This window comes from Phascolarctos cinereus, unplaced genomic scaffold (assembly GCF_003287225.1).
Source record: "Phascolarctos cinereus isolate Bilbo 61053 unplaced genomic scaffold, phaCin_HiC Scaffold_4;HRSCAF=312, whole genome shotgun sequence".
Classification (NCBI taxonomy): domain Eukaryota; kingdom Metazoa; phylum Chordata; class Mammalia; order Diprotodontia; family Phascolarctidae; genus Phascolarctos; species Phascolarctos cinereus.
The window spans coordinates 106,568,607-106,590,940 of NW_027555847.1; the positions used below are offsets into that span (position 1 = coordinate 106,568,607).

General features: G+C 34.9%; 1 protein-coding gene across 1 annotated transcript in view; it reads right to left on the bottom strand.

Annotated features, from left to right (window-relative positions):
* CNTLN (centlein) overlaps positions 1-22,334 on the bottom strand; it is a 471,389-nt gene that overhangs the window by 205,094 nt on the left and 243,961 nt on the right. Inside the window, 2 exon segments of the mRNA XM_078152483.1 lie at positions 10,776-10,898; positions 12,247-12,368. Coding sequence (XP_078008609.1) covers positions 10,776-10,898; positions 12,247-12,368 — 245 coding nt within the window.

The window sequence follows — 22,334 nt, forward strand, 5'->3', positions numbered from 1 at the left end:
AGAGAAAGTCAATTGCTTGGAAAAGGAAGGACAAAAATTAACTGTAGAAAACAAGTCCTTAAATAGGCCAAATGGAAAAAAAGTACACAGAAGAAAATAAGTCCCTAAAAAATACAATTGGCCAACTGGGAAAAAAAAAAGTACACTGAAGAAAACAACTCCTTAAAAAACAGAATTGGCCAAATGGAAAAGGAGGCACAAAAATTCATTGAGGAAAAATCCTTTAAAAGTAAAATAGGACAAATGGAGAAGAAGCTACACAATCTAATAGAAAAAAACATTTGTTAAAAATTAGAATTGGGCAAGTAGAAGCTAATGACTCTATGAGAAAGTGAGAATCAGTCAAACAGAAACAAAGGAATGAAAAAATAGATGAAAATGTAGAAGTACCTCATTGGTAAAACACCTGACCTAGAAAATTGATTCAGGAAAGACGCTTTAAAAATTATTGGTCTACCTGAAAATCATGATGAAAAAAAAGAGCCTGGACAGCATCTTTCAGGAAATCATCAAGGAAAACTGTCCTGAGGTCCTAGAACCAGAAGGTAAAATAGCCATAAAAATGAATCCACCAATCACCTCCTTAAAGAGATCCCAAATTGAAAAGGCCAAGGAATGTAGTAGCCAAATTCCAAAATTACCATATCAAAGAGAAAATACTGCAAGCACCCAGAAAGAAACAATTAAAATATCATGGAACCATAGTCAGGATTACACAGGACCTTGCAGCTTCTACATTAAAAGCTCATAGGGCATGGAATATGATAGTCCGTAAGGCAAAGGAGCTTGGATTACAACCAAGGATCAACTGCCCAGTGAAAATGAGCATGATCTCTCAGAGGAGGAGATGGTTGTTCAATGAAATAGGGGATTTCCAAACCTTCCTGATAAAAAGCCCAGAGCTCAACACAAAATGTGTTCTTCAAATACAAGACTGAAGAGAGACATAAAAAGGTAAAGGGGACAGAAAGAAATACAGGTTATTAATAAGGGAAAACTGTTTACATCCCTACAAGGGAAGATGATATTTGTAACTCTTGAGAACTGTATTATTATTACACCATGTTAAATGGGTATACATAAAGGGGGTGGATATAAATTGAATTGATGTAATGATAAAAAATTTAATCAAGTGGGTTAAATTGATCCAACTAAGTGGATTAATCTGATCTAATAAAATGTATTGAGAGAAAAGGAAAGGAGGAGGCAGACAAGGCTGAATTATGTTACATGAAAAGGCACAAAAACCTATTACAGTAGAGGGAAAGAAAGGAAGGAGATGAACATTGTTTGAACCTTACTCTCAGTGGATTTGGCTCAAGGAAGTAATAACATAATCAGTTAGGTAAAGAACTCTAACCTGCCCTATAGGCAGCAGGAGGGAAAAGGGGAAAGAAAATGGAGGGGGTACAGAAAGCAGGGAAAAATACTAAGGGTAAAGTGGAAGAAAAGGGAGAGGGCTAATAGGGGGGAAGCAAAACACTAGTGAGGATGGAAAGGGAGAAAGGAGAAAGAAAAAAGCATAAACGGGGGAAACAGGCTGGAGAGGAAGACAAAGATAGTAATTATAAATGTGAATGTGAATGGGATAAACTCTCCCATGAAACAGAAGCAGATTGCAGAATGGATTAAAAAACATAATCCTACAATATGTTGTTTACAGGAAACACATTTGAAATAGAGGGACACACACAGGGTAAAGGTAAAGGGCTGAAGCAGAGTATTTTATGTTTCAGCTGAAGTGAAAAAAGCAGGGGTAGCAATCCTGATCTCAGACAAAGCAAAAGCAAAAATAGATTTTATCAAAACAGATAAGGAAGGAAACTACATCCTGCTAAAAGCCACCATAGACAATAAAGTAATATCATTAGTGAACATATATGCACCAAGTGGTATAGCATCAAAATTCTTAGAGGAGAAGTTCAGGGAGTTACAGGAAGAAATAGACAGCAAAACCATACTAGTGGAGGACCTCAACCTCACCCTCCATGAACTAGATAAATATAACCACAAAATAAACAAGAAAGAAGTTAAAGAGGTGAATAGAATTTTAGAAATGTTAGATATGGTAGATCTCTGGAGAAAACTGAACGGGGATAGAAAAGAATATACTTTTTTCTCGGCAGTACATGGCACATACACAAAAATTGACCACATACTAGGGCATAAAAACCTCATGATTCATTGGAGAAAGGCAGAAATATTAAATGGATCCTTTTCATATCATGATGCAATAAAAAAGGGCCATGGAAAGATAGACTAAAAAATAATTGGAAACTAAAAAATCTAATCCAAAAAAAAATGACTGGGTCAAACAACAAATCACAGAAACAATCAATCACTTCATTCAAGAGAATGACAATAATGAGACAACATACTAAAACTTATGGGATACAGTGAAAGCAGTTCTTAAGGGAAGTTTTGTATCTCTAAATGCTTACATGAATAAAATAAAGCAAAGATCAATTAATTGGGCATACAACTACAAAAACCAGAAAAAGAACAAATTAAAAATCCTCAGTTAAATACCAAATTAGAAATGTTGAAAACCAAAGGAGAGATAAATAAAATTGAAATTAAGAAAACTACTGAACTAATAAATATAACTAAGAGCTGGTTTTATGAAAAAAACAATAAAATAGATAAACCTTTGGTCAATTTAATTTAAAAAAAGAAGAAAAAACAAATTACCAGTATCAAAAGTGAAAAGGTTCAATCCATGACCAAGGAAGAGGAAATTAAAACAATAATTAGGGACTATTTTGCCCAACTGTATGCCAGCAAATTTGACAATCTTAGTGAAATGGATGAATATTTACAAAAATATAAATTGCCCAAATTAACAGAAGAGGAAGTAAAAATACTTAAATAACCCCATCTCAGAAAAAGAAATTGAACAAGCCATTGATGAACTCCCTAGGAAAAAATCTCTAGGACCAGATGGATTTTCAAGTGAGTTCTTTCAAACATTTAAAGAACAATTAATTCCAATATTATACAGACTATTTGGGAAAACAGGCGAAGAAGAAATTTTACCAAATTCTTTTTATGATACAAATATGGTGCTGATACCTAAACTGGGAAGAGTCAAAACAGAGAAAGAAAATTACAGACCAATTTCCCTAATGAATATAGATGCAAAAATGTTAAACAAAACATTAGTAAATAGATTACAGCAACTTATCACAAGAATAATACACTACGACCAGATAGGATTTATACCAGGTATGCAGGGCTGGTCCAATATTAGGAAAACTATCAGCATAATTGATCGTATCAACACCAAAACTAACAGAAACCACATGATCATCTCAATAGATGCAGAAAAAACTTTTGACAAAATACAACACCCATTCCTATTAAAAACACTAGAGAGCATAGGAATAAATAGAGTCTTCCTTAAAATAATAGATAGCATCTACCTAAAACCTTCAGCAAGCATCACATGTAAGGGGGACAAGCTAAAAGTATTCCCAATAAGATTGGGGGTGAAACAAGGATATCCATTATCACCACTGTTGCTCAATATGGTACTGGAAACGTTAACTTTAGCAATAAGAGAAGAAAAAGAAACTGAAGGTATTAGAATACGCAAAGAAGAAACAAAGCCATCACTCTTTGCAAATGACATGATATACTTAGAGAATCCTAGAGAATCAAGTAAAAAGCTACTTGAAATAATAACTTTAGCAAAGTTGCAGGCTATAAAATAAACCCACATAAATCACTGGCATTTCTACACATTACCAACAAAGCCCAACAACAAGAGAGAGAAAGAGAAATTGCATTTAAAGTTACTATAGACATTATAAAATATTTAGGAGTCTACCTGCCAAAACAAACCCAGGAACTATATGAACACAATTACAAAACATTTTTTACACAAATAAAGTCAGTCTAAATAACTGGAAAAACATCAGTTGCTCATGGGTAGGCCAAGCTAATATAATAAATATATAAATAATAAATATATAATATAATTATATAATTATAAATCATATAATATAATTAAATATTTATATATAATAAATTATAATAAATATAATATGATGAAGCCCAGCAGCAGGGTTGGAAAATTATTTGAGGAGGTCTGAGTTATAGAGTTGATGTCAGTATGATGAGTTTCTGGAGATCATGAAGGCCAAGAGAGTAGCCAGGTAGTAAATGAGGCTTCTGAGTAGCCCATCTGCCTTTCTTCTCCTTCATTTTTTAAGCCTGAACTATATTTTCCAACATACATTTTACAATCTTCCTTAATGCCACCATTAAAATTAATGAATACAAAAGTATATGTTGACTTATTTGAAGGATCTTGTCCAATGGTTCATAGAATTTATTTCTTTATCTTCAGCAGCAGATGTTGTTGCATAAGCTTCAGCTAATTTAAAAGGGTCAATTTTATATCTGATAAATACAAAGTTTATTCGTAGCAATGTAGAGCAATGTTTTTAATGATTTATTTCATGATGTACAAACTGCAATTACTATAGTAAAAAAAACCTTACAGTTATAAATAGATTCTATCATAATTGATACAACATATCTAGGATTATACTACATTTCTTATGTTTCAACTTAAAGTAATTTAAAAGACCAGTATTAAATATTCTGAAAATCAGTACTGTTAAATAGAAACTGACCCTTGGCTATAAGTATGGATAGCAGTTATTGCTATAAGAAACAAATAAATAGACAAATGACAATATATTTAACATAAAATTGTACAAGCTAAAAGCAAGGTATAACTAAAGTTACCAAAGAAGGGATCCTTGCTAATGTTTAAATAATTCCCCTACCCCAATATCTTCTTCCTAGCTCAATGTTACAGAAAATAAAAAATGTATCCCATATTTTTATCTATATCCCATTGGTAAATTTAGCATATCATGACAGATAAAATAGTACCATTCTCTTGGGTAAGGTCATATACCTTGGCTACATTTTTTAAAATACTGTACAGAGACTGAGATTCAAAATCATTTTTCCCTCAAAATGTCCTATTGTATGTCTATCTAAAACTAATTGTGGTCTTCCATTTTAGAAAAGTAGAGAATAAGAATTTACCAAGTTAGTATTTCAAGAGAAAAAATATGTGATGATTTGGAAATGACTAGAACTTTGAAGGAAGATACAGGAAGGAGTGAGAAGGCAGCTCTGGCTAGAGTAAGAAAATCAAAGAGTTAGCACTAAAGTTCTCAGCTAAGTCATAAGACAGTTGAAGAAAAAAAAATTAAAAAGAATGTGGCAGTTAGGTGGCACAGTGGATATTTCCCTGGAGTCAGGAGGACCTGAGTTCAAATCTGGACTCAGAAACTTACTAGTTGTGTGACCCTGGGCAAGTCACTTAACCCTAAACGCCTGCCCTTATCCCCCTCCTCCCCCCAAAAAAGAATATCCTTAACTGGGAATATTGTCCTCAAATAATGCAAGGACTTTGAGAGAAAAGGTAGTAGGACCAAATCAGCCAATTTAAGAAATCTGAGATTCAGATAATGATCTGATTCCCAAGAAGTATAAACAACTAATAATTATATTTATACATGACCAAAAACCATTTCTCAATAGAACAGTAGCCAATGGATACGAATAAATGTTTCTCCAAAGAGCTTTAAAATATCAATACTCATAAGAAACATTATTCCAATCAGCTAACCAATATACAATCAACAAGCACTTCTTAAGGGTTTACTATATGCCAGGCACTATGCTAAATACCCAGGATACAGAGGAAAAGTGAAAACATTGCCTTCTCAAGAAGTTTACATTCTAACGGGGGAGATAATATGTAGATATGGAAACTAAGAAAGATAACAGGAACAGAATCTGCAATTTCAATGGTATATGAAATTCCTGCATAAGTAAATTCTATCAATTCAGGTCAGCATCTGCACAATTAATAGCCTTGGTTTCCTAGAGAAGTAAGAAGTCAGTTGCCCAGGATCACCCAGCAAGTGTGTTTCTAAGATAGGATTTGAATCCACATTTTCCTGGCTTTAAACTCTCTATTATTCCCAGCTGCTTCATATTCATATTACAGGTAATTTCATATTCAAACAGGTATATACAAACACTTAATAATAAGAGAAATACAAATCAAAAGAACTCTGAAATTTCATCTCACTACCAGAAAATTGGCAAAGATGACAAAGGAGAGGAATAGTCAATGATGGAGTGGTTGTAGAAAAACAGGCACAAGGCTGGTGGAGCTGTTTGATCTAACCATTCCACAAAGCAATTTGTTATGCAAAGAAAGTAATTAAAATGCCAATGCCTTTGATCCAGATATCCCAATGCTAGTCATTAGCCCCAAGGAAGTCAATAATAAAAATTATAAACAAAAAATTTATAACAGCACTATTTGTAATAACAAAGAACTGGAAACAAAGTAGATGCCCATGGATTTGGGAACGGCTAAACAAACTATGGTACATGAGTGAAATAGAACATTACTATGCTAAAAGGAACAATGAACATAAATAATTCAAAAAAGAACAGGAAGACATATGAACTGATGTACAGTGCAATAAGTAGAATCATGGAAACAAGATACACAATGACTACATTAATGTAAATTGAAAGAACAACAAAATATTTGAAACCGAATACTGTGAAATTATAATGGCCAAGCTAAGATCCAAGGAACAGATATAAAAATGTTCCTTTCTTCACTCCCTTCTACTGCTTTATAGAGGTGGGAGAGGGGAAGGGGGACACTTAGGGGAATGGAACTGTACATAAAAAGTGAGACTTTTTCGTTGTGTTAGTTCTGCTGTACTTTTTTCCCCCTCTTTTTTATTTTTTATTATAAGGGAAGGCTCTCTAGGAGGGGGATGGAAGTAAATGCAGGTGACATAAAAACTAAAGTAAATATTTTTAAAACAAAATAACAAAAAAGAACATATAAGTTAGCCCAGTCCATTGCCCTCTATACTCTAGCAGTGGCTAGAGTAGCAGGTGAACCAGACTGGTTCTTTAAAGAAGTAGTCCCTCAACCTCGTTCTGTGGCCCCAATTATAAAAGATCTAGCCTGGAATGTAAATCTATCAGAGAATATACCTAACCTCTGACTTTCTAAAGGGAAGAGATCCTGATCAAAGTGTATGGTCCGTGAGGAGGCAAAATGGAGTAAAATTTTTTATCTTTTTAATTTAGAAGCTCTGTTCTTTTATCTTTTGGTTTTATTGTATTTTTTGATCCATGAGTATTTTCTTGCATTTTAACCCTTGAATCACTGAACTGGCCAAGGTTAGGCCTGGCCCACAATGCCTGTTGTACAGTTAGATATGAACTTAGGGAAAAGGGAAAAACAAAGAGATGTTTCGGTTTGCACAATAATGCTCTTTGCTATATGCAAATGCTTAAGTCTACTAGATGCCACAATTAAGCACATGACCTGCCACATACAGCAATATAAATAGACGGTAGGTACGATAACAGAACAGTTTGGTGTAAATAATGACAGGTAATTGGCAAGAGGGCAGCAACCCTTTAAATATATTTCTGAAATAATGATATCAAGTCAATGAAAGAAAAATAATGTATGAAAATCAGATCTAGATAAAACTGTTTAGAAATTCATCTAAATGTAGTTAAGATATTAAAAACACAAAGCTGTATTTAAAATAGTTTGAAACCTCTAAAAATATTATGATTTAAGAATCATTTATATCCCATATGTATCCTGTTTTGTAAGTATGCCTGTTGTAATATTACCCTTTGATAATTTATAAAAGGCTTCAGACCTTTGGAACTGAATCTCTTAAAGAGTTTATAGTTTCCAAGTGGAAGTTGCTCTTAATGACAACTAACAAAGTACTCCTTATTAAACTTCCACTCTAGTTTTAAAACGATGCAAAATATATTTTTAATAACATAGCGTCCACAAAAGCTACACTAGCTAAGTAACTGTTCACTATGTCCTTTTAAACTACACTAAATCAAGAAAAATTACCAAACCGTTTACAAAAAAAGACATAAAATATTTAAAGATGATAATTTTTTAGGTAAAATCATTTTGTAGACCTCAAGATTCATCAGCAATATTAATTAGTTAGGGCAAGAGATCATCAACATTTTGACAGTAAGCACAATTTACTTTACATCCTTTACTAACAGGCAGAGATAAAGCAGATGTGAAATGGAAACAGAAGAAACTCAGGTGAAAAAAGCAGTTTAATGTAGCAACTTGAGTGCTGTTCATCTAATCACTTTTCATAGATGTCATGCCTGAAGCATTTTAAAACTTCACGTATGTAAAAACTCTTTATTTTTATCTTACTTTGGGCTTAAAAAGAGACAGCGACACCTCTGGCTTCTTACATGAAGTTCCTGTCAGATTTCTAAGAAGCAGAAATTAAATCAAAAGAGACTTTGCTGGAACAGGTGTGTTTTAAAAAACAGTACCCAGAGTATCTAACACATGAATAACATATCTGATAGATTTGTCTGTGACCATTTCTCTATTTCTGTTGAGGACATAGTCTTTCTTCCAGATATGAAAACAGATAAGCAAGGAGTCATCCACAATTCTTTAATCTCTTCTACCAATCCCATATTCAGCCAATTGCCTGTTCTTGTTGATTCTACCTCTACATTTCCTGCATATTTCTCCTTTTTTCCAACCATACCAAAGCCACCATAATTCAAGCCCATATCACCTCTTACCTGTACTGCAGTTATACTCTCTTAATTTATCTCCTTGCATTTAGCCTGCATTCTTCTGAATCCATATTCACATAGCTACCAAATTATATTCTTAAAGCAGTATGGTCTAAACATAATCACTCCCCTTTCCAAGGTCTAATAGTTACCTACTGCCCTTATGAGAAAATGTAACATCCAGTTTGGAATTTAAAGCCTTTCACAGTCTGGCCTCTTTTTTTTCTGGGCTGATTACATATAGTCCCCTTTACACATGCTACCTTTCAGTCAAATGGACAACTTACTGATCTCTATACATGTATTTCTTTTCCTACCGCTTTGACTTTAAATAGGCTGCCCCTCTTTCCTAGAATACTCTCCTCACTTCTGCCTCTTGAAACCCTTCATTCTCTTCAAGGCTAAGCTCAAGTTCATCTTCTGCAAGAGGACTTTCTTAATTCTCCTAGTTATTAGTACTCCTCCACTTACTTGGTATCTATTTTGTCTATGTTTTAATTTGCTTATCAACATAGATGTTGTTCCCTTCCTCAGTGTAATGTTATGTCCCTGAGGTCAGTGGCTGTTTTATATTTGTCTCTGTATCCCTGCAGCCTGTCACAGTCCTGGCACAAGGAAGTTGCTTAATAAATGCTTGTGGAATTCAATGAATTGCCCATCTTTCAAGAATCAGGTTCAATGTCACTTTCTCCATGAAGTATTTCTTGATTTTTCTACCCTAAAATTATCTTCTTCTTTCCCTGAATAGCCATAACACTTTAACTCTCTTATTGCACTTTCTTTTTCTCCTTTGCACTGGAGTATATCCATTATCCTTACTAGAATATAAGCTTCTTATTGACAAGGACTGTGTCTTATTCATCTTTCTATTCCCCAAAGTACCTAGCATACTGCCATGTAGAGAGAAGCTCAAGAAATGTTTGAATGAATAAATTTATGAAAAGTTTCAAAGACAGATATTCCATTACCAGCATTAAATATTTATTGAGAATCCACAGAATATGCTGCACAATATTCAACACCTTAGAGTTCACAGTTCAAGTTTAACATGGTCTTTTCTCTAAAAGAACTTACAATTTTGTGAAACAGCTTATAATTTAGTTTTATTTGTATTATGTAAAGAGCTTAGTGCCATAAAATGATGCAATAATGTATAATTTGCTAAGAAAATTCAATAAACTCTGATGCTCAGTGCTACACCTGTTGCCAATTCTTAGACTAGCTACCTATGAAATTCACAATCTTCCATAAAAACTTGATATTCTGATGGCTAAAATTACTGTAAGGTAAAGAAACAGTTAAATAGCAGCAAAAGGCTAATTATACTGGGCTAATTTCCTTTTGTCTACAAGAAAAGAAAGTTTTCTTTCATTGACAGACTGAGTATAATAATATGTGAATTATAAGATCAAAGAAGCAAACTGTATGTTTTCTAAAATATGAGCTGCCTTCACCAAGTTTTGTACTTACTGTATCTAAAAGAGCTGTGTGAAGGGATCAGCATTAAGCCCAAAGGACAGGCAATGCACAGCAAGAAAGAAAGCAACTCCCTCGCGTCTTCTTCAGGTCACTACCAAGGACCATGTTAGCAGATCCACACCAGACCCTTAACAGGCAGCTCTGCTGCTACCAGTAATTAGCTTGGACAGCTCTGGCTCCAAGAGTAGCAGCAAGGCTACACCATAATGAGCTCAGCTGGGATTAGCAGGACAGGGCAGGGAACCAAGAGAGCTGAGGCATTCTGCATTGCGTATGTATCAAGGAGATCAAACAAGGATGGCTGGCTAGGTTATCCCCTCACCACCTCATTCCAAAAATGAAGCACGGCAGTGTGTAAAATACAGGCTAATGAAGAGCGACATCTCCAACAGATGAGAGCCACATTAATTAACACAATCCCTAGATCATGTTATACAGTTTCTGTTAGTAGTAGCAAACGTACAACTTGTCACTGCATTATGAAAAAAGCCAGTGTTTTTTTTTCTTTTCTTTTTTCTTGGTAAAAAGACGGTATAATCTTCAAATTACATAAGGACTCTCTCTAGTGGCCTTCAAGCCACATAAAAACCTCCCCAAATGTTTCTCCATGTACATATTGTTGAAAAAAGAAAACTCACTTTTCAATCAATAACTTCTGGTGCTCCCTTTTGAAATATGTCAGCTCGTTCCACAGAGCATTAGAATTTTCTTGTAGGAGCTGCTGGGACTCTCCTCTCTTCATTTGTTTGTTTCTGTCAGTCCTATTTCATAATCAAGATGTTTTATTATTTTTCTAAAGTTTAAAATCTAGAAAAACTCATACATCTTTGAACTTTAAAAATCCATCAGATATATTCCTAAAAGGTAATATGAATTCAGTTTTGATTGGATAGTACTTCAAAAACCTGGTATGTTTAAATTAAAGATCTAAAATAATTTCATAAAGCTGGACTGCTGGTGTGAAAGCAGAGCTCTTAATATGACATATGGCAGTACTGGGTCTATCTCTCAAATTCTGCCAGTAGAGAAAATGTACATTGTAGGGATGTCACAGTCTCCAAGAAAGGTTATAAGCCATCAACTAATCCAGCATATGTTGCCAACAAATCTGTAAGTGGTATAAATGCCCAGTCTTAAAAGCAAGCTGTTAGGTATTCATATTGGAAAGTGAGCCGTTACATTATCAGGGCTTTGAAAAGTTAGGTGCTTAGAGTAGTAGAATCTACAGTTATTTTACACTTTGTTTTTATTCAGGTAAATTTGATAATTTTTTTTATCCACCAGGAGAAATCATTAAAAAGTAGCATAATCAGAAGAATTTTCTCTATCAATGATCCAACTTTAACAATAGACAATGAAAATTTCCATTTGAATCTCAGTTTTCAAGAGATAAAAATCAACTCTTGGTTTATAATTTGGAAAAGTGCTGCACTGGCCAATTTAGAAATGTTACTTCTACATACAAACAAACAATATGCACCATTAACACTGCCCTGAAGGATCTCTTGCCAAAGAAGAGACTATAGTACATTTTCTGTGCTCATTCAGTCCTTTGCCCTCTGTTGATACTGTTAACAAGGGAGCCACTTACGACTAACTGAGATCTGAACACCTGTTCACAGAAATTGAACTGAGAGCACCAATTCATTCAGATAGCTATAGAACAAACCAATAGATTGTTAAGATTTTCAACACATACTATGTAAAACAAAATTTTAAACTGTTGACTGTAAGTCTTACATCACATATGCCTCTTGTCTTCATATTTTAAAGTTCTGAATTTTAATTTTGTCCCTAACAGGTATTGTTATAAAACTAAATATTCAATCATATGTAATATGTTATTAATTTAAAATAATATATTCTAGTTAAACCTATCTACAGAGATACTAAAAGGTAAAATAAATAATTTCCAGTTGTTAAGCATCATCATACAATTTGAAAATACTAAAGTGAGCATATGTACTTTGTCATGCTCCATATCTACTTAGATTCATATGAAAAAAAATCTATCAAATAATTTTACAAAATCCACTAAGAACACTTAAAATGCTGTTGTATTCCATTTAATATTCAAGGAAGGTATTTTTTATGAGCTACGTAACTCACTTGCTATACTTTTCTTCCAACTGTTTTAATTGCTCTTTTACTGCTCTGTAGTTGGTCTGTAACATCTGCAGCCTTTCTTTGCGTTTTTCATGGGCATCTCTTAGCTCATCATTTTCTTGGATCTACAGAACACAAAGAAGTAAACACAAAAGTATGGTTAAAGATATTAATATTATGTTTCAAATAAAAACAGTATAACCAAGTTGCAATTTAAAACAACTTATTAAATAACTATAAATGCACTTTTATTTAACTAACTTAAGTAGAAGAATGAGAAGTGTTCTCATCAGGTTAATAGAACTGGTTTGTTACTTAACACATTTGGTTGGTAATTAAGTCATCCACCATGTTTTAAACAGTATAAGAATTTGCTATTTAAAATTGTTAAACTGTTTGAATTAGAACCATGACATAATTAGTTATGTTATAGAAAATTTTTCTAATTTGTCTTAAGAATTTGTCAGTACAAGAGACCTTGATCCAATATTCTTCCTTGTTGGAAACACATTAGCCCAATTCTTTAATCTACAGATTAAAGTCTAGACTGTTGTAAACTAGAAAATTAGACATGGGTAGTTTTCCTCTACAAATGAAATCCATCAATTAGCAAGTACTTATTAAGTGCCTACTAGTTGCCAGGCACTGTGCTAGGTACAAGAGATACATAGAATGAAACAATCTACTCATTATAATTATACTCTAAGGAAAGAGACAAGTAGACATAAAAATACATGCAGTATAACTGTAAAGTTAATAAATACAAATATACACAAAGTAGTTAAATACAAGGTAGTTTGCGAAGAAGGCACTAACAGTTAAAGAGATTAGCAAGGGCTTAATGTAGGAGTGGCCTGAGCTGCCTTTAAAAGAGAGAAGATCTCTATGAAGTGGAAGTAAAGAAAAAGTTCATGACAAGAATGGGAAAAGGCCAGTGCAAAGTCACAGAGTTATCAAGAGCTGGAAACTCATTAGCTATGTAAAATAATGCCAAGATTATGAACCAGAGAAACTGGAAAATATAATGGTGTTTTTGACAGAAACAGTAAAGTCTGTAAGAGGGAGGGTTTAGAGAGGAAGACAATGAGTTCAGTTTTAGATATTGAGATTAGATGTCTTGGAAGAGGCAGAGACAAAATGGCAAAGTAATAGAACAAAGTACAGCAAGTTCCCACTCCACAATACTCCTCCAAATAGATCTAAAAAATGTACTAGACTGAATCCTGATCAGGAAATCCAAGAAAAAGTCAGAGGGAATCGTTTTTCCAGCCTTGGCCAGTATAATGTGAAGCTAGGTCTGTGGACACTGGGCATGAGGTCTGACCAGTAGAAAAGCCTGAAGAGCACATCAGCACTCAAGAACTAAAAGACAGCAGAGGCAAGAAAAGGGACCAGACCAATTCCAGGGCATAGACAACTCAGGCAGAGTAAAGCAACATGCGACAACTGGCAGCTTTGTCAGTCACTACCCATTTCCAGGTCAGGGATGACTGAAGCCTGTAGGGGAATGACCAGGGCAGAGATCTCAGACCAAAGAGGACCCTGCACTTCTGTCACTCTGAACAAGCAGAACTTTTCAAGAGGCTGACAGGGGCTAAGTACAACAGCAGTCTCTTGAAACTCCAAAGAAGGAAATCCACAGATCTCTTGCTCAAACGCAAAACCAGGTCAAGAATTTGCAGAGTTCTGATCACTTAGCAGCAATTAAACTTGCCCAGTGTCAGATCACTTTATCACCACTGAAAGCTTGCAGTTCTGCAACCTGAGCTGTTCCTGAGGTCGTGGAATAACTCAACCCTTGATACCTCCCAAAAAACAGCAGAAGGACTAACCCAGATACTCCTGACAGAAGTGCACAGAGCCTGGTCCCAACACAAAGTACAGTCAGGAAAAACACTGGGAAAATGAGTGAACAAACAAAAATGAATATAACATTTAAAATCTATTATGGTGATAGGGAAGCTCACAACATAAATCGAGAAGAAGAAAATGACTCCAAAACATCAACAAGCAAAGCTTTAAAGAAAAACACACATTGAACACAAATTTAAATAGAAATCCTGGAAATAATGAAACAAAAGCTTAAACAAGAGTTTAAAATGTTTTTATACAAGAAATAAGAGCACAAGTGGAAAAAATGAAAAGAAATGAGAGCTATGCAAGAAAGAATTTGAAGGGGTTATTAATAGCTTGGAGAGAAAAAAAGAGGCATAAAACTTTGATCAAACAACAAAACACCCTAAAAACCAGAATGGAGCAAACAAAAGCTAATGACTCCATGACACAGCAAGAAATGTTAAAACAATGTCAATTAACTAAAAAATAGAAGAAAATGTAAGCTCTCTTATAGCAAAAACAACTCAAAACAGGATCTGAAAAACAAAACAAGGTGAGAACACTTTAAACATCACTGGATTACTTTTTGCAAGCCATGAACCAAAAAAAGACATTATAATTCAAGACACCATAAAAGAAATTTTTTCAGACTTCTTAGAACCAGAAGACAAATTGGAAATAGAAACTATCATTTACTTCCTAAAAGAAACTGAAAACTCTCAGAAACATAATAGTCAAAATCCAAAGTTTCCAGGTCAAAGAAAAAAAAAACCTGAAAGCAACCAGAAAGGCAGAATTCAAGTACCAAGAAGTTAGAGTCAAGATCACACAAGATTTAACAACTACCTTTATAAAGAAGCAGAGAGCTTAGTGCACACTGTTCTAGACAGCAAAAATGTAGGCTTATAGCCAAGAATAATTTATCTGGAAAAATTGAGGAGAAGAATGTATCTTTAATGAAATAGAGGACTTCCAGGTATTCCACATGAAACTACTGGATTTGAAAAGAAAATGGAAGCAGAGTTTAAGTGACATGCCCAACAGCACACAGTTAGGAAGTATTCGAGAGTAAATTTGAACTCAGAATTCCTGACTCCTGTATATTCATTACCCACCTAGCTTCCTCAAAATACTACAAAATTTGACCACACAGTTACATAACTCTCAAGCACTGTCTCCCAATGTGAACTTGTAACTAGAAAGAAATAATCATCTTTTAATGATAATACCAATATGACTGCTTAGTTGGACACTATCAATAGTGTTCTCTTTTCTTAGTAACAGTAACAGTGTCAAATTCCTTCCTTTCCCTCCCTCATGTAAACACTTGAATAAATTTGTGAAGTTCTTATTTCAAGAGCATACAAAACTCTACTAGACTATTTTGGGAATGCTTTTGGAAGGGGATTACATTCAATTATTTAAAATAGTTATTGAAAGTGAAGTGTATACAGTGGAATGGTCCAGGTACTATTAAACATGACAGTCGTTACATGAAAAGAGTACAAGAATGAAATTTATCAATGCTCTTTGACTAAATATTATACTTATTAGAGAAAGAAGACATAAATTAGAGTCAGAGGACTTCACATGGCACACAATGAGTTGGGTGGTTCAGAGCGTTTTTAACAAGGAATTGTCAAGTACAAGGGTCAGTAGACCTTTTTCCGTACAGCTCACCAGCTAATAATGGTTCCTACGTTTTACTGTATTTTTAAAATACAACTATTTTATTGTATTTTTAAAATATAAACATTCTATTGCATTTTATAATATATTTTTATTATATTTTAAAATATAAAAATAATTCTTAGCTTACAGGTTGTACAAACACAGGGAGAGATTTGGCCCTTGTGCCAGTGGGCCAACCTCTGGTCTAGTAGAAAGAGTAATGTGCTAAGGTTCATAACATGTAGTTTCAAGTCCACTATACTTTAATGCACCTCACTTTCCAATCTTCAAAATGAAACTGTTACCCTCATGTTAAATGTGTAGGAAAGTTTAAAATAAGTATAGTAATAGAGACTAGACCAGTAATTTCATTAGTTTAGGGAACTCTAGAGGAGGAAACCCACTACCAATGCAGATAAGCATTTTCTATTCAACATATAGTCTTACATACAGAATGCATAGCAGTTAAATGAATTGCCCACAATCATATTGCCTTTATGTGTCAGAAGAATTTGAACCCAGGTCTTTTTGGCTTCAAGTTTAGCTTTCTATACACTGTTTTAAATAATAATGAGAAAACAGAAACTATCAAATAAAGTAGGAATAAAAAAGAATAATACTTCCAGACGTCACAGCATGCAAGGTGCCCCAAAATGTCTTACTTTTGTTTTAAGTTATTAAAACTAATAATTTTTCTAAGCTTTAAACTTAAAACTGCAGTAAGATTTAGAGGGCATTTTGTATTACGGAGTAGTAATCATCAAAATCTTTTGTTACTTGTTAAAAAAAAAGTAGATCAATGGAATGGACTAGACAAGAAAGAATCAGAAATAACTGAACTTAATAACCCAGGGTCCAATAAACCCCTAAACATAGACTACACAGGAAAGAACCCTTTCCCTGATAAGAATTGCTATGAACACTGCCAAGTGGTCTGACAAAAAACTGAGATGGGGCAACCTCTTTAGCTTTTTGGTTTCTCTGCCTTGTCTCAAGTACTTCCTGACTGCAGTCTATCCACTACTTATATGTCAAATTAATCTATCTAAAGCATGAACTGATGTCACCCACTATTCAGTAAACTATGGCTCCCTATCACCTCCAGGATCAAATAAAAATCCTGTTGGGCATTCAAGATCCTTCACAAACTGGCCCCCAATTTACCTTTCTGGTATTCTTTTGCCCTACTTCTTTCCACTCACTTCAATCCAGTGACACTGTCTTCCTTGCTGTTCTTCACATAAGAAAAGTCATCTCCTGATCCCAAGAGTTTTCATTAGCTATTCCTTACACCTGGTTCCTGGTTCTCAAGGCCTCTATCAAGTCTCAGCTAAAATCACATCTTCCATGAGAGGCCTTTCCTGATTCCCCTTTTTGCTGATAGTACTTTCTCTCTGTTAATTATTTGTGTGTATATATATATGTGTGTATATATACATATGTATATATTTATGCACATATATGAATATATGTAAGCATATATATGCACATATATACATATTGTTTTTGTACAATATGTTTCTGTTGTCTCCCCTATTGACTGTGAACCTTTAAGAGTGGGGACTGTCTTTTGCCTTGCTTTGTATTTCCAGTGCTTAGCACAGTACCTGGAACATAGTAGGTGCTTAAAATTCTTATTAACTGGCAACTTACATCATACCACAATGTGACCAAATACTAAAGGTTATACAATAAGAGAAGGAAGGAAGGAAGGAAGGAAGGAAGGAAGGAAGGAAGGAAGGAAGGAAGGAAGGAAGGAAGGAAGGAAGGAAGGAAGGAAGGAAGGAAGGAAGGAAGGAAAGAAGGAAGGAAGGAAGGAAGGAAGGAATGGGGGAAAGGAGGGAAAGGGAAAAGAACAAATCCAAATCTAATACCTCTTACTGTTATGGTTAAGGGGTGAATTCTTCACCAACCAAGGGATTGTTTTTATTCGGTTGTTTCAGTCATGCTTGACTCTTCATCACTCTATTTGGGATGTTCTTGGCAAATATACTGCAGTGGTTTGCCATTTCTTTCTCTAGCTCATTTTACAGCTGAGGAACTGAGGCAAACAAGATTAAGTGACTTTCCCAGGGTCACAAAGATAATAAGTCTACGAGGCCAGATCTGAACTCACAAAGATGAGCTTTTGTGACTCCAAACCCTGCACTGTACCACCTAGCCACCCCAACCAAGGAACAGAGGTTAAAAAAAATCTTTTTGACTTCACAAAACTGAAAACCTTTTGTACAGACAAAACAAAACTGGGATAATAAGAAAGTTTTTGCCTCCAGTGTTCCAGTTCTGCAACTATGAACCATAATCATATCGACTCTGTCATGATTCTTATGTGTGTTGTGTCAATCTACCGCCCTACAGCCCCATTCACTACTTATAACTTTCTGGACCAAATAACCCCCCTAACCAACAGTGTCCTAGGTGTGTTATTTCTCCCTTTAGAATGGAAGCTCCTTGAGGTCTTTTTACTGGAATCACTACTTCTTAACATAGTTCCTCAACTGATAGGTTAATAAGCATTTTTCACAAATTCATTCATATTAAGATAAATGCCAATCAAACAACTCAGAGGTTTTACTTTATGTCCAGAAACCTGGGAAAGATGACAAAAGAGGCAGAATAGTAAACACTGAAAGGGGCTGTGAAAACAGGAATACTAACAAATTAGTGGCAGTGCTGACCAACTATTCTCGGAAGCAATTTGGAATAATATAAGGAAAGTAACTAAAAGACACATGGTTAAAGACTTACATGAACCGATGCACATAATACACACAATGACTAAGGCAACATAAATGGAAAGAACAACAAACTGATCAAAACTGAAAAGAAGAGATATGAAAAGCCATCTACAATCCTTATTTATAAAGTTCAAGAAATGTGGAACATTACAGATGTTACAGAATTTTTCAATGAGTTGATTAATTCTGCTGAATGTTAGAACCTCTCTCTCCAAGCAGATACGTGCACGTTTAATAATGTTTCTAACATATTTGGCTAAAATGCACAAGTAGATATTTTTTCTTCCACATAAATCTAAAGCCCTTTGGCTCCACAATGCCAAGTAATACTTTATCCATAGCAGATATTTAATAAACATTTCTTACCTCAAATTGAATTTAAACCTTCTATGAGGAAGAGCAGTATGTAACAGTCATTACTACAGGTTACATTGAACTAGGAATCACTGAGGAATTTTTAAAAATCAGGTCTGATTACATCATTTCCATGCCCAGAAACCTTTAGTGACTCTATAATTTCATATTATAAACAAAAATTCATTACTCTGTTACTTAAGCTACTTAGTTTGGCTTCAACCTCTTTCTTTTCCTTACTCCTTTCCCTCACTCTATACTCCAACCAAAGTAGAATGGTAGTTCTTTTACCTTATCAAGCATTTCCCAACTTATGTCTCTTATTATGAACACCCTTATTATGAATGAATTAATGAAAAATTATATGTAAAGTGCTTTACAAACTTTAAAGTGGTACATAAATGTTAGCTATTTATTGTTGTTGTTGAAATACTGCTCTTCCATCAAAGACCTAGTAGCTCACATGCCAATCTTTCCATGATATCTATCCTATCCTCAATTAATCTTATCTCTCTAACATTTTCTTAAAGCACTTTTTATCATTCCATTGACCTCTCACAATTTACCAACACAGCAACTATGTCTATTGTGTATATGATATTTGCCTCTCATCATACCCACTTCTGTCGGGGAAAGATTTGAAAAGAAAAAAAATTTCTACAAAAATCTTGAAGAAAGTATTTCAAGGACAGTTGGGATCACACAAGACTGGGTAGCTTCTACTAAAAACCAGTAGAGATCTTGAAAGAAATTATGCTAAAAAAAAAAACAAGAAAGATAGGCTTAAAACCAAGAATGACATTCTGTAGAGCTGGATGTAATCCTAAAGGAGAAAAATGGAACCCCTTCAATGGAATAGTAGACTTTAAGTCATTTCTTAAACAAAGGCCAGACCTGAGAAGGAACTGTGAAATACAAACACAAATCAAGAGACACAGAGAAGTAAATTTATTTGAACAATTGGAAGATGCTGAATGATAACGTAGTGCTAACATTTTAATAAGGTAATAAGCATGACAGTTTTGAAAGTAGAATATGGAATCTACTATATATTTTTATAAAAAGAAAAGGTTATAAAAGGGAAATTTATAGTTTTATATACTTTTCTTTTTGTGTTGCACTATGTTTATGGAAATGCTCTCTCTCTCTCTCTCTCTCTCTCTCTCTCTCTCTCTCTCTCTCTCTCTCTCCAGTTCACAATAAAATAATTTTTAAAAAGATTTTATGGAGATAAGAAAACAGACATATGGCTCTATCTATAATCTGTCATCTTCATTATCTTATTCCTTTAGTAATACTATATCACTGAGATACAAATACCACTTTCTACCTACAACTGACCTTCTTCTTCAACCTGCTCTCCCACCTCCCACCAATGTCCCACTCCAAATTTACTCATTCCTTCCTTGTGCACTCTGGAATGCCCGCTATATAGCGAACAAACTTGCTTTCATCTAAAACCCTTTCCTTTCTCACTGCTATTCTCTCACACTCACTAAGAACTGGCTCCCTCTGGCTACTCTATCCAGTACTAGCTGTATTTTCAGTTATACCTGCAACTCACCAGTCACTGCGGAGTTGCTTCCTATTAACACTTCCTGACTCTGCTTCTACTACTGTCACTCAGTGACTTCTCTTTTGAAGTTCATTCAATTCAAATTCTTGTTGTTATTATCCAGTCACTTCCAATTGTGTGAAACCTGCGACACCATTTGGGGTTTTCTTGGCAAAGATACTGGAGTGGTTTGCCATTTCCTCCTTCAGCTCATTTTACAGATGAGGAAACTGCAGCAGAGTTGAGTGACTTGCCCAGTGTCACACAGCTAATAAGGGTCTGAGGCCAGATCTTAACTCAGTAAGATGAGTCTTCCTGACTCCAGGCTTGGCACTCTATCCACCGTGCCATCTAGCTGCCCCCAATCCAAACTTATCACCCAATTAAGATTCGAGTGGCTGTTATCTGGGAGAAGTAAATCTTATTACTTTCTCATTGAGTTCCGTGCCTCGCTCATAGTCTTACTCTCTACCCCAACTCCTGTTCACGTGATATGGGAGCTTCACTTTGCAGTTGCTCAATCTACTCAATGCCCATGATCTATTCCTCCATTCCATCTCAACTACACACACAGATGGTCATATCTTCAATCTTGCCATCAGCCACAAGTGTTCACATGCCATAATGGCACTGGTGGCAAGTCCATCCATGGGAAGAAATTTGTTGATGAGAACTTCATCCTGAAGCATACTGGTCCTGGTATCTTGTCCATGGCAAATGCTGGACCCAACACAAATGGCTACCAGTTTTTCATCTGTACTGCTAAGACTGATTGGTTGGATGGTAAGCACGTGGTCTTTGGCCAGGTGAAAGAAGGCATGAACATTGTGGAAGCCACAGAACGTTTTGGTTCTTGGGATGGCAAGACCAGCAAGAAGATCACCATCACTGACTGTGGACAACTCTCATAAGTTTTTTGTTTTTTGTCTTAACCATCAAACCATTCCTCTGTAGCTGGAGAGAGAACCCCCAAACCCCTCTGCTCTTATACTCTGTAATCCTTATGCTCTCACTTGCTACAATTCTCTGGATTTCATTTCCTTTTTCCTTGCACAAGTCTGGCTAGACAACAGAGTTAAGTTTATGATTATGAAATAAAAACTAAACTACAAAAAAAAAAAACAACTTATGCTCATGATCTCCCAAATTGCTATCAGAACATCTCTTATTATTCCCTTTTCCCCTCTGCCTTGTGATTCTCTACACTATTCATGAAACATGAAGCATTTCTCCTCTTATCCTATTGCCCTACCAATTCTAAACCTTCAATTACTCCCAACATCTGCTGCCTTCAGAAGCTGTGACTGTGAGCATTAACTGCTTGACACATAGTTAATATAGGTCATAACAATGGAAAACTACAACTTTTTCTTTGCCTATATGCTTTATGGACATTAGGATCACTTAGCCTCAGTGACCCTATAAAAGATTCCTATCATTATAACTATAACATCAAATGATGTAAAAATTACAATAATCACAAAAGGATACAAGTTGAACCTCGTTTCTGTCATTAGTCTTTTCATATATTTAAGAAATAAATTCACAAATATACATCATACTACAGAGTCAGAAATAATTAAGAGGTGTAACAGTAAACATAGAACCAATGCACTAAGAAAAAGACAAGGAAAACCAGCTTTATTCTGCACAAAAATTTCCTTCTCTAAAGCCTTCCTTGGACATCTCATCCTAGCACAGCAGTGAGGACACTGCAGCAAGGCAATGCCTTTGTATGTCCCTAAACAAATTGCTGACTCACTACAGAAGCTACTCCAAACTTTTTGATCTGTCTTCAAGCCTCTCACGGCACCCTTCTCCTCAATTTGTCAACTAAAGGTGGTGCCTCACATTTAATTGAAAAAAACTGAGGCTAATTGCGAAAAGTTCCTTCTTTCCCCTTCCTCTTCATGTCATTATCATTCAGATATCTTCCC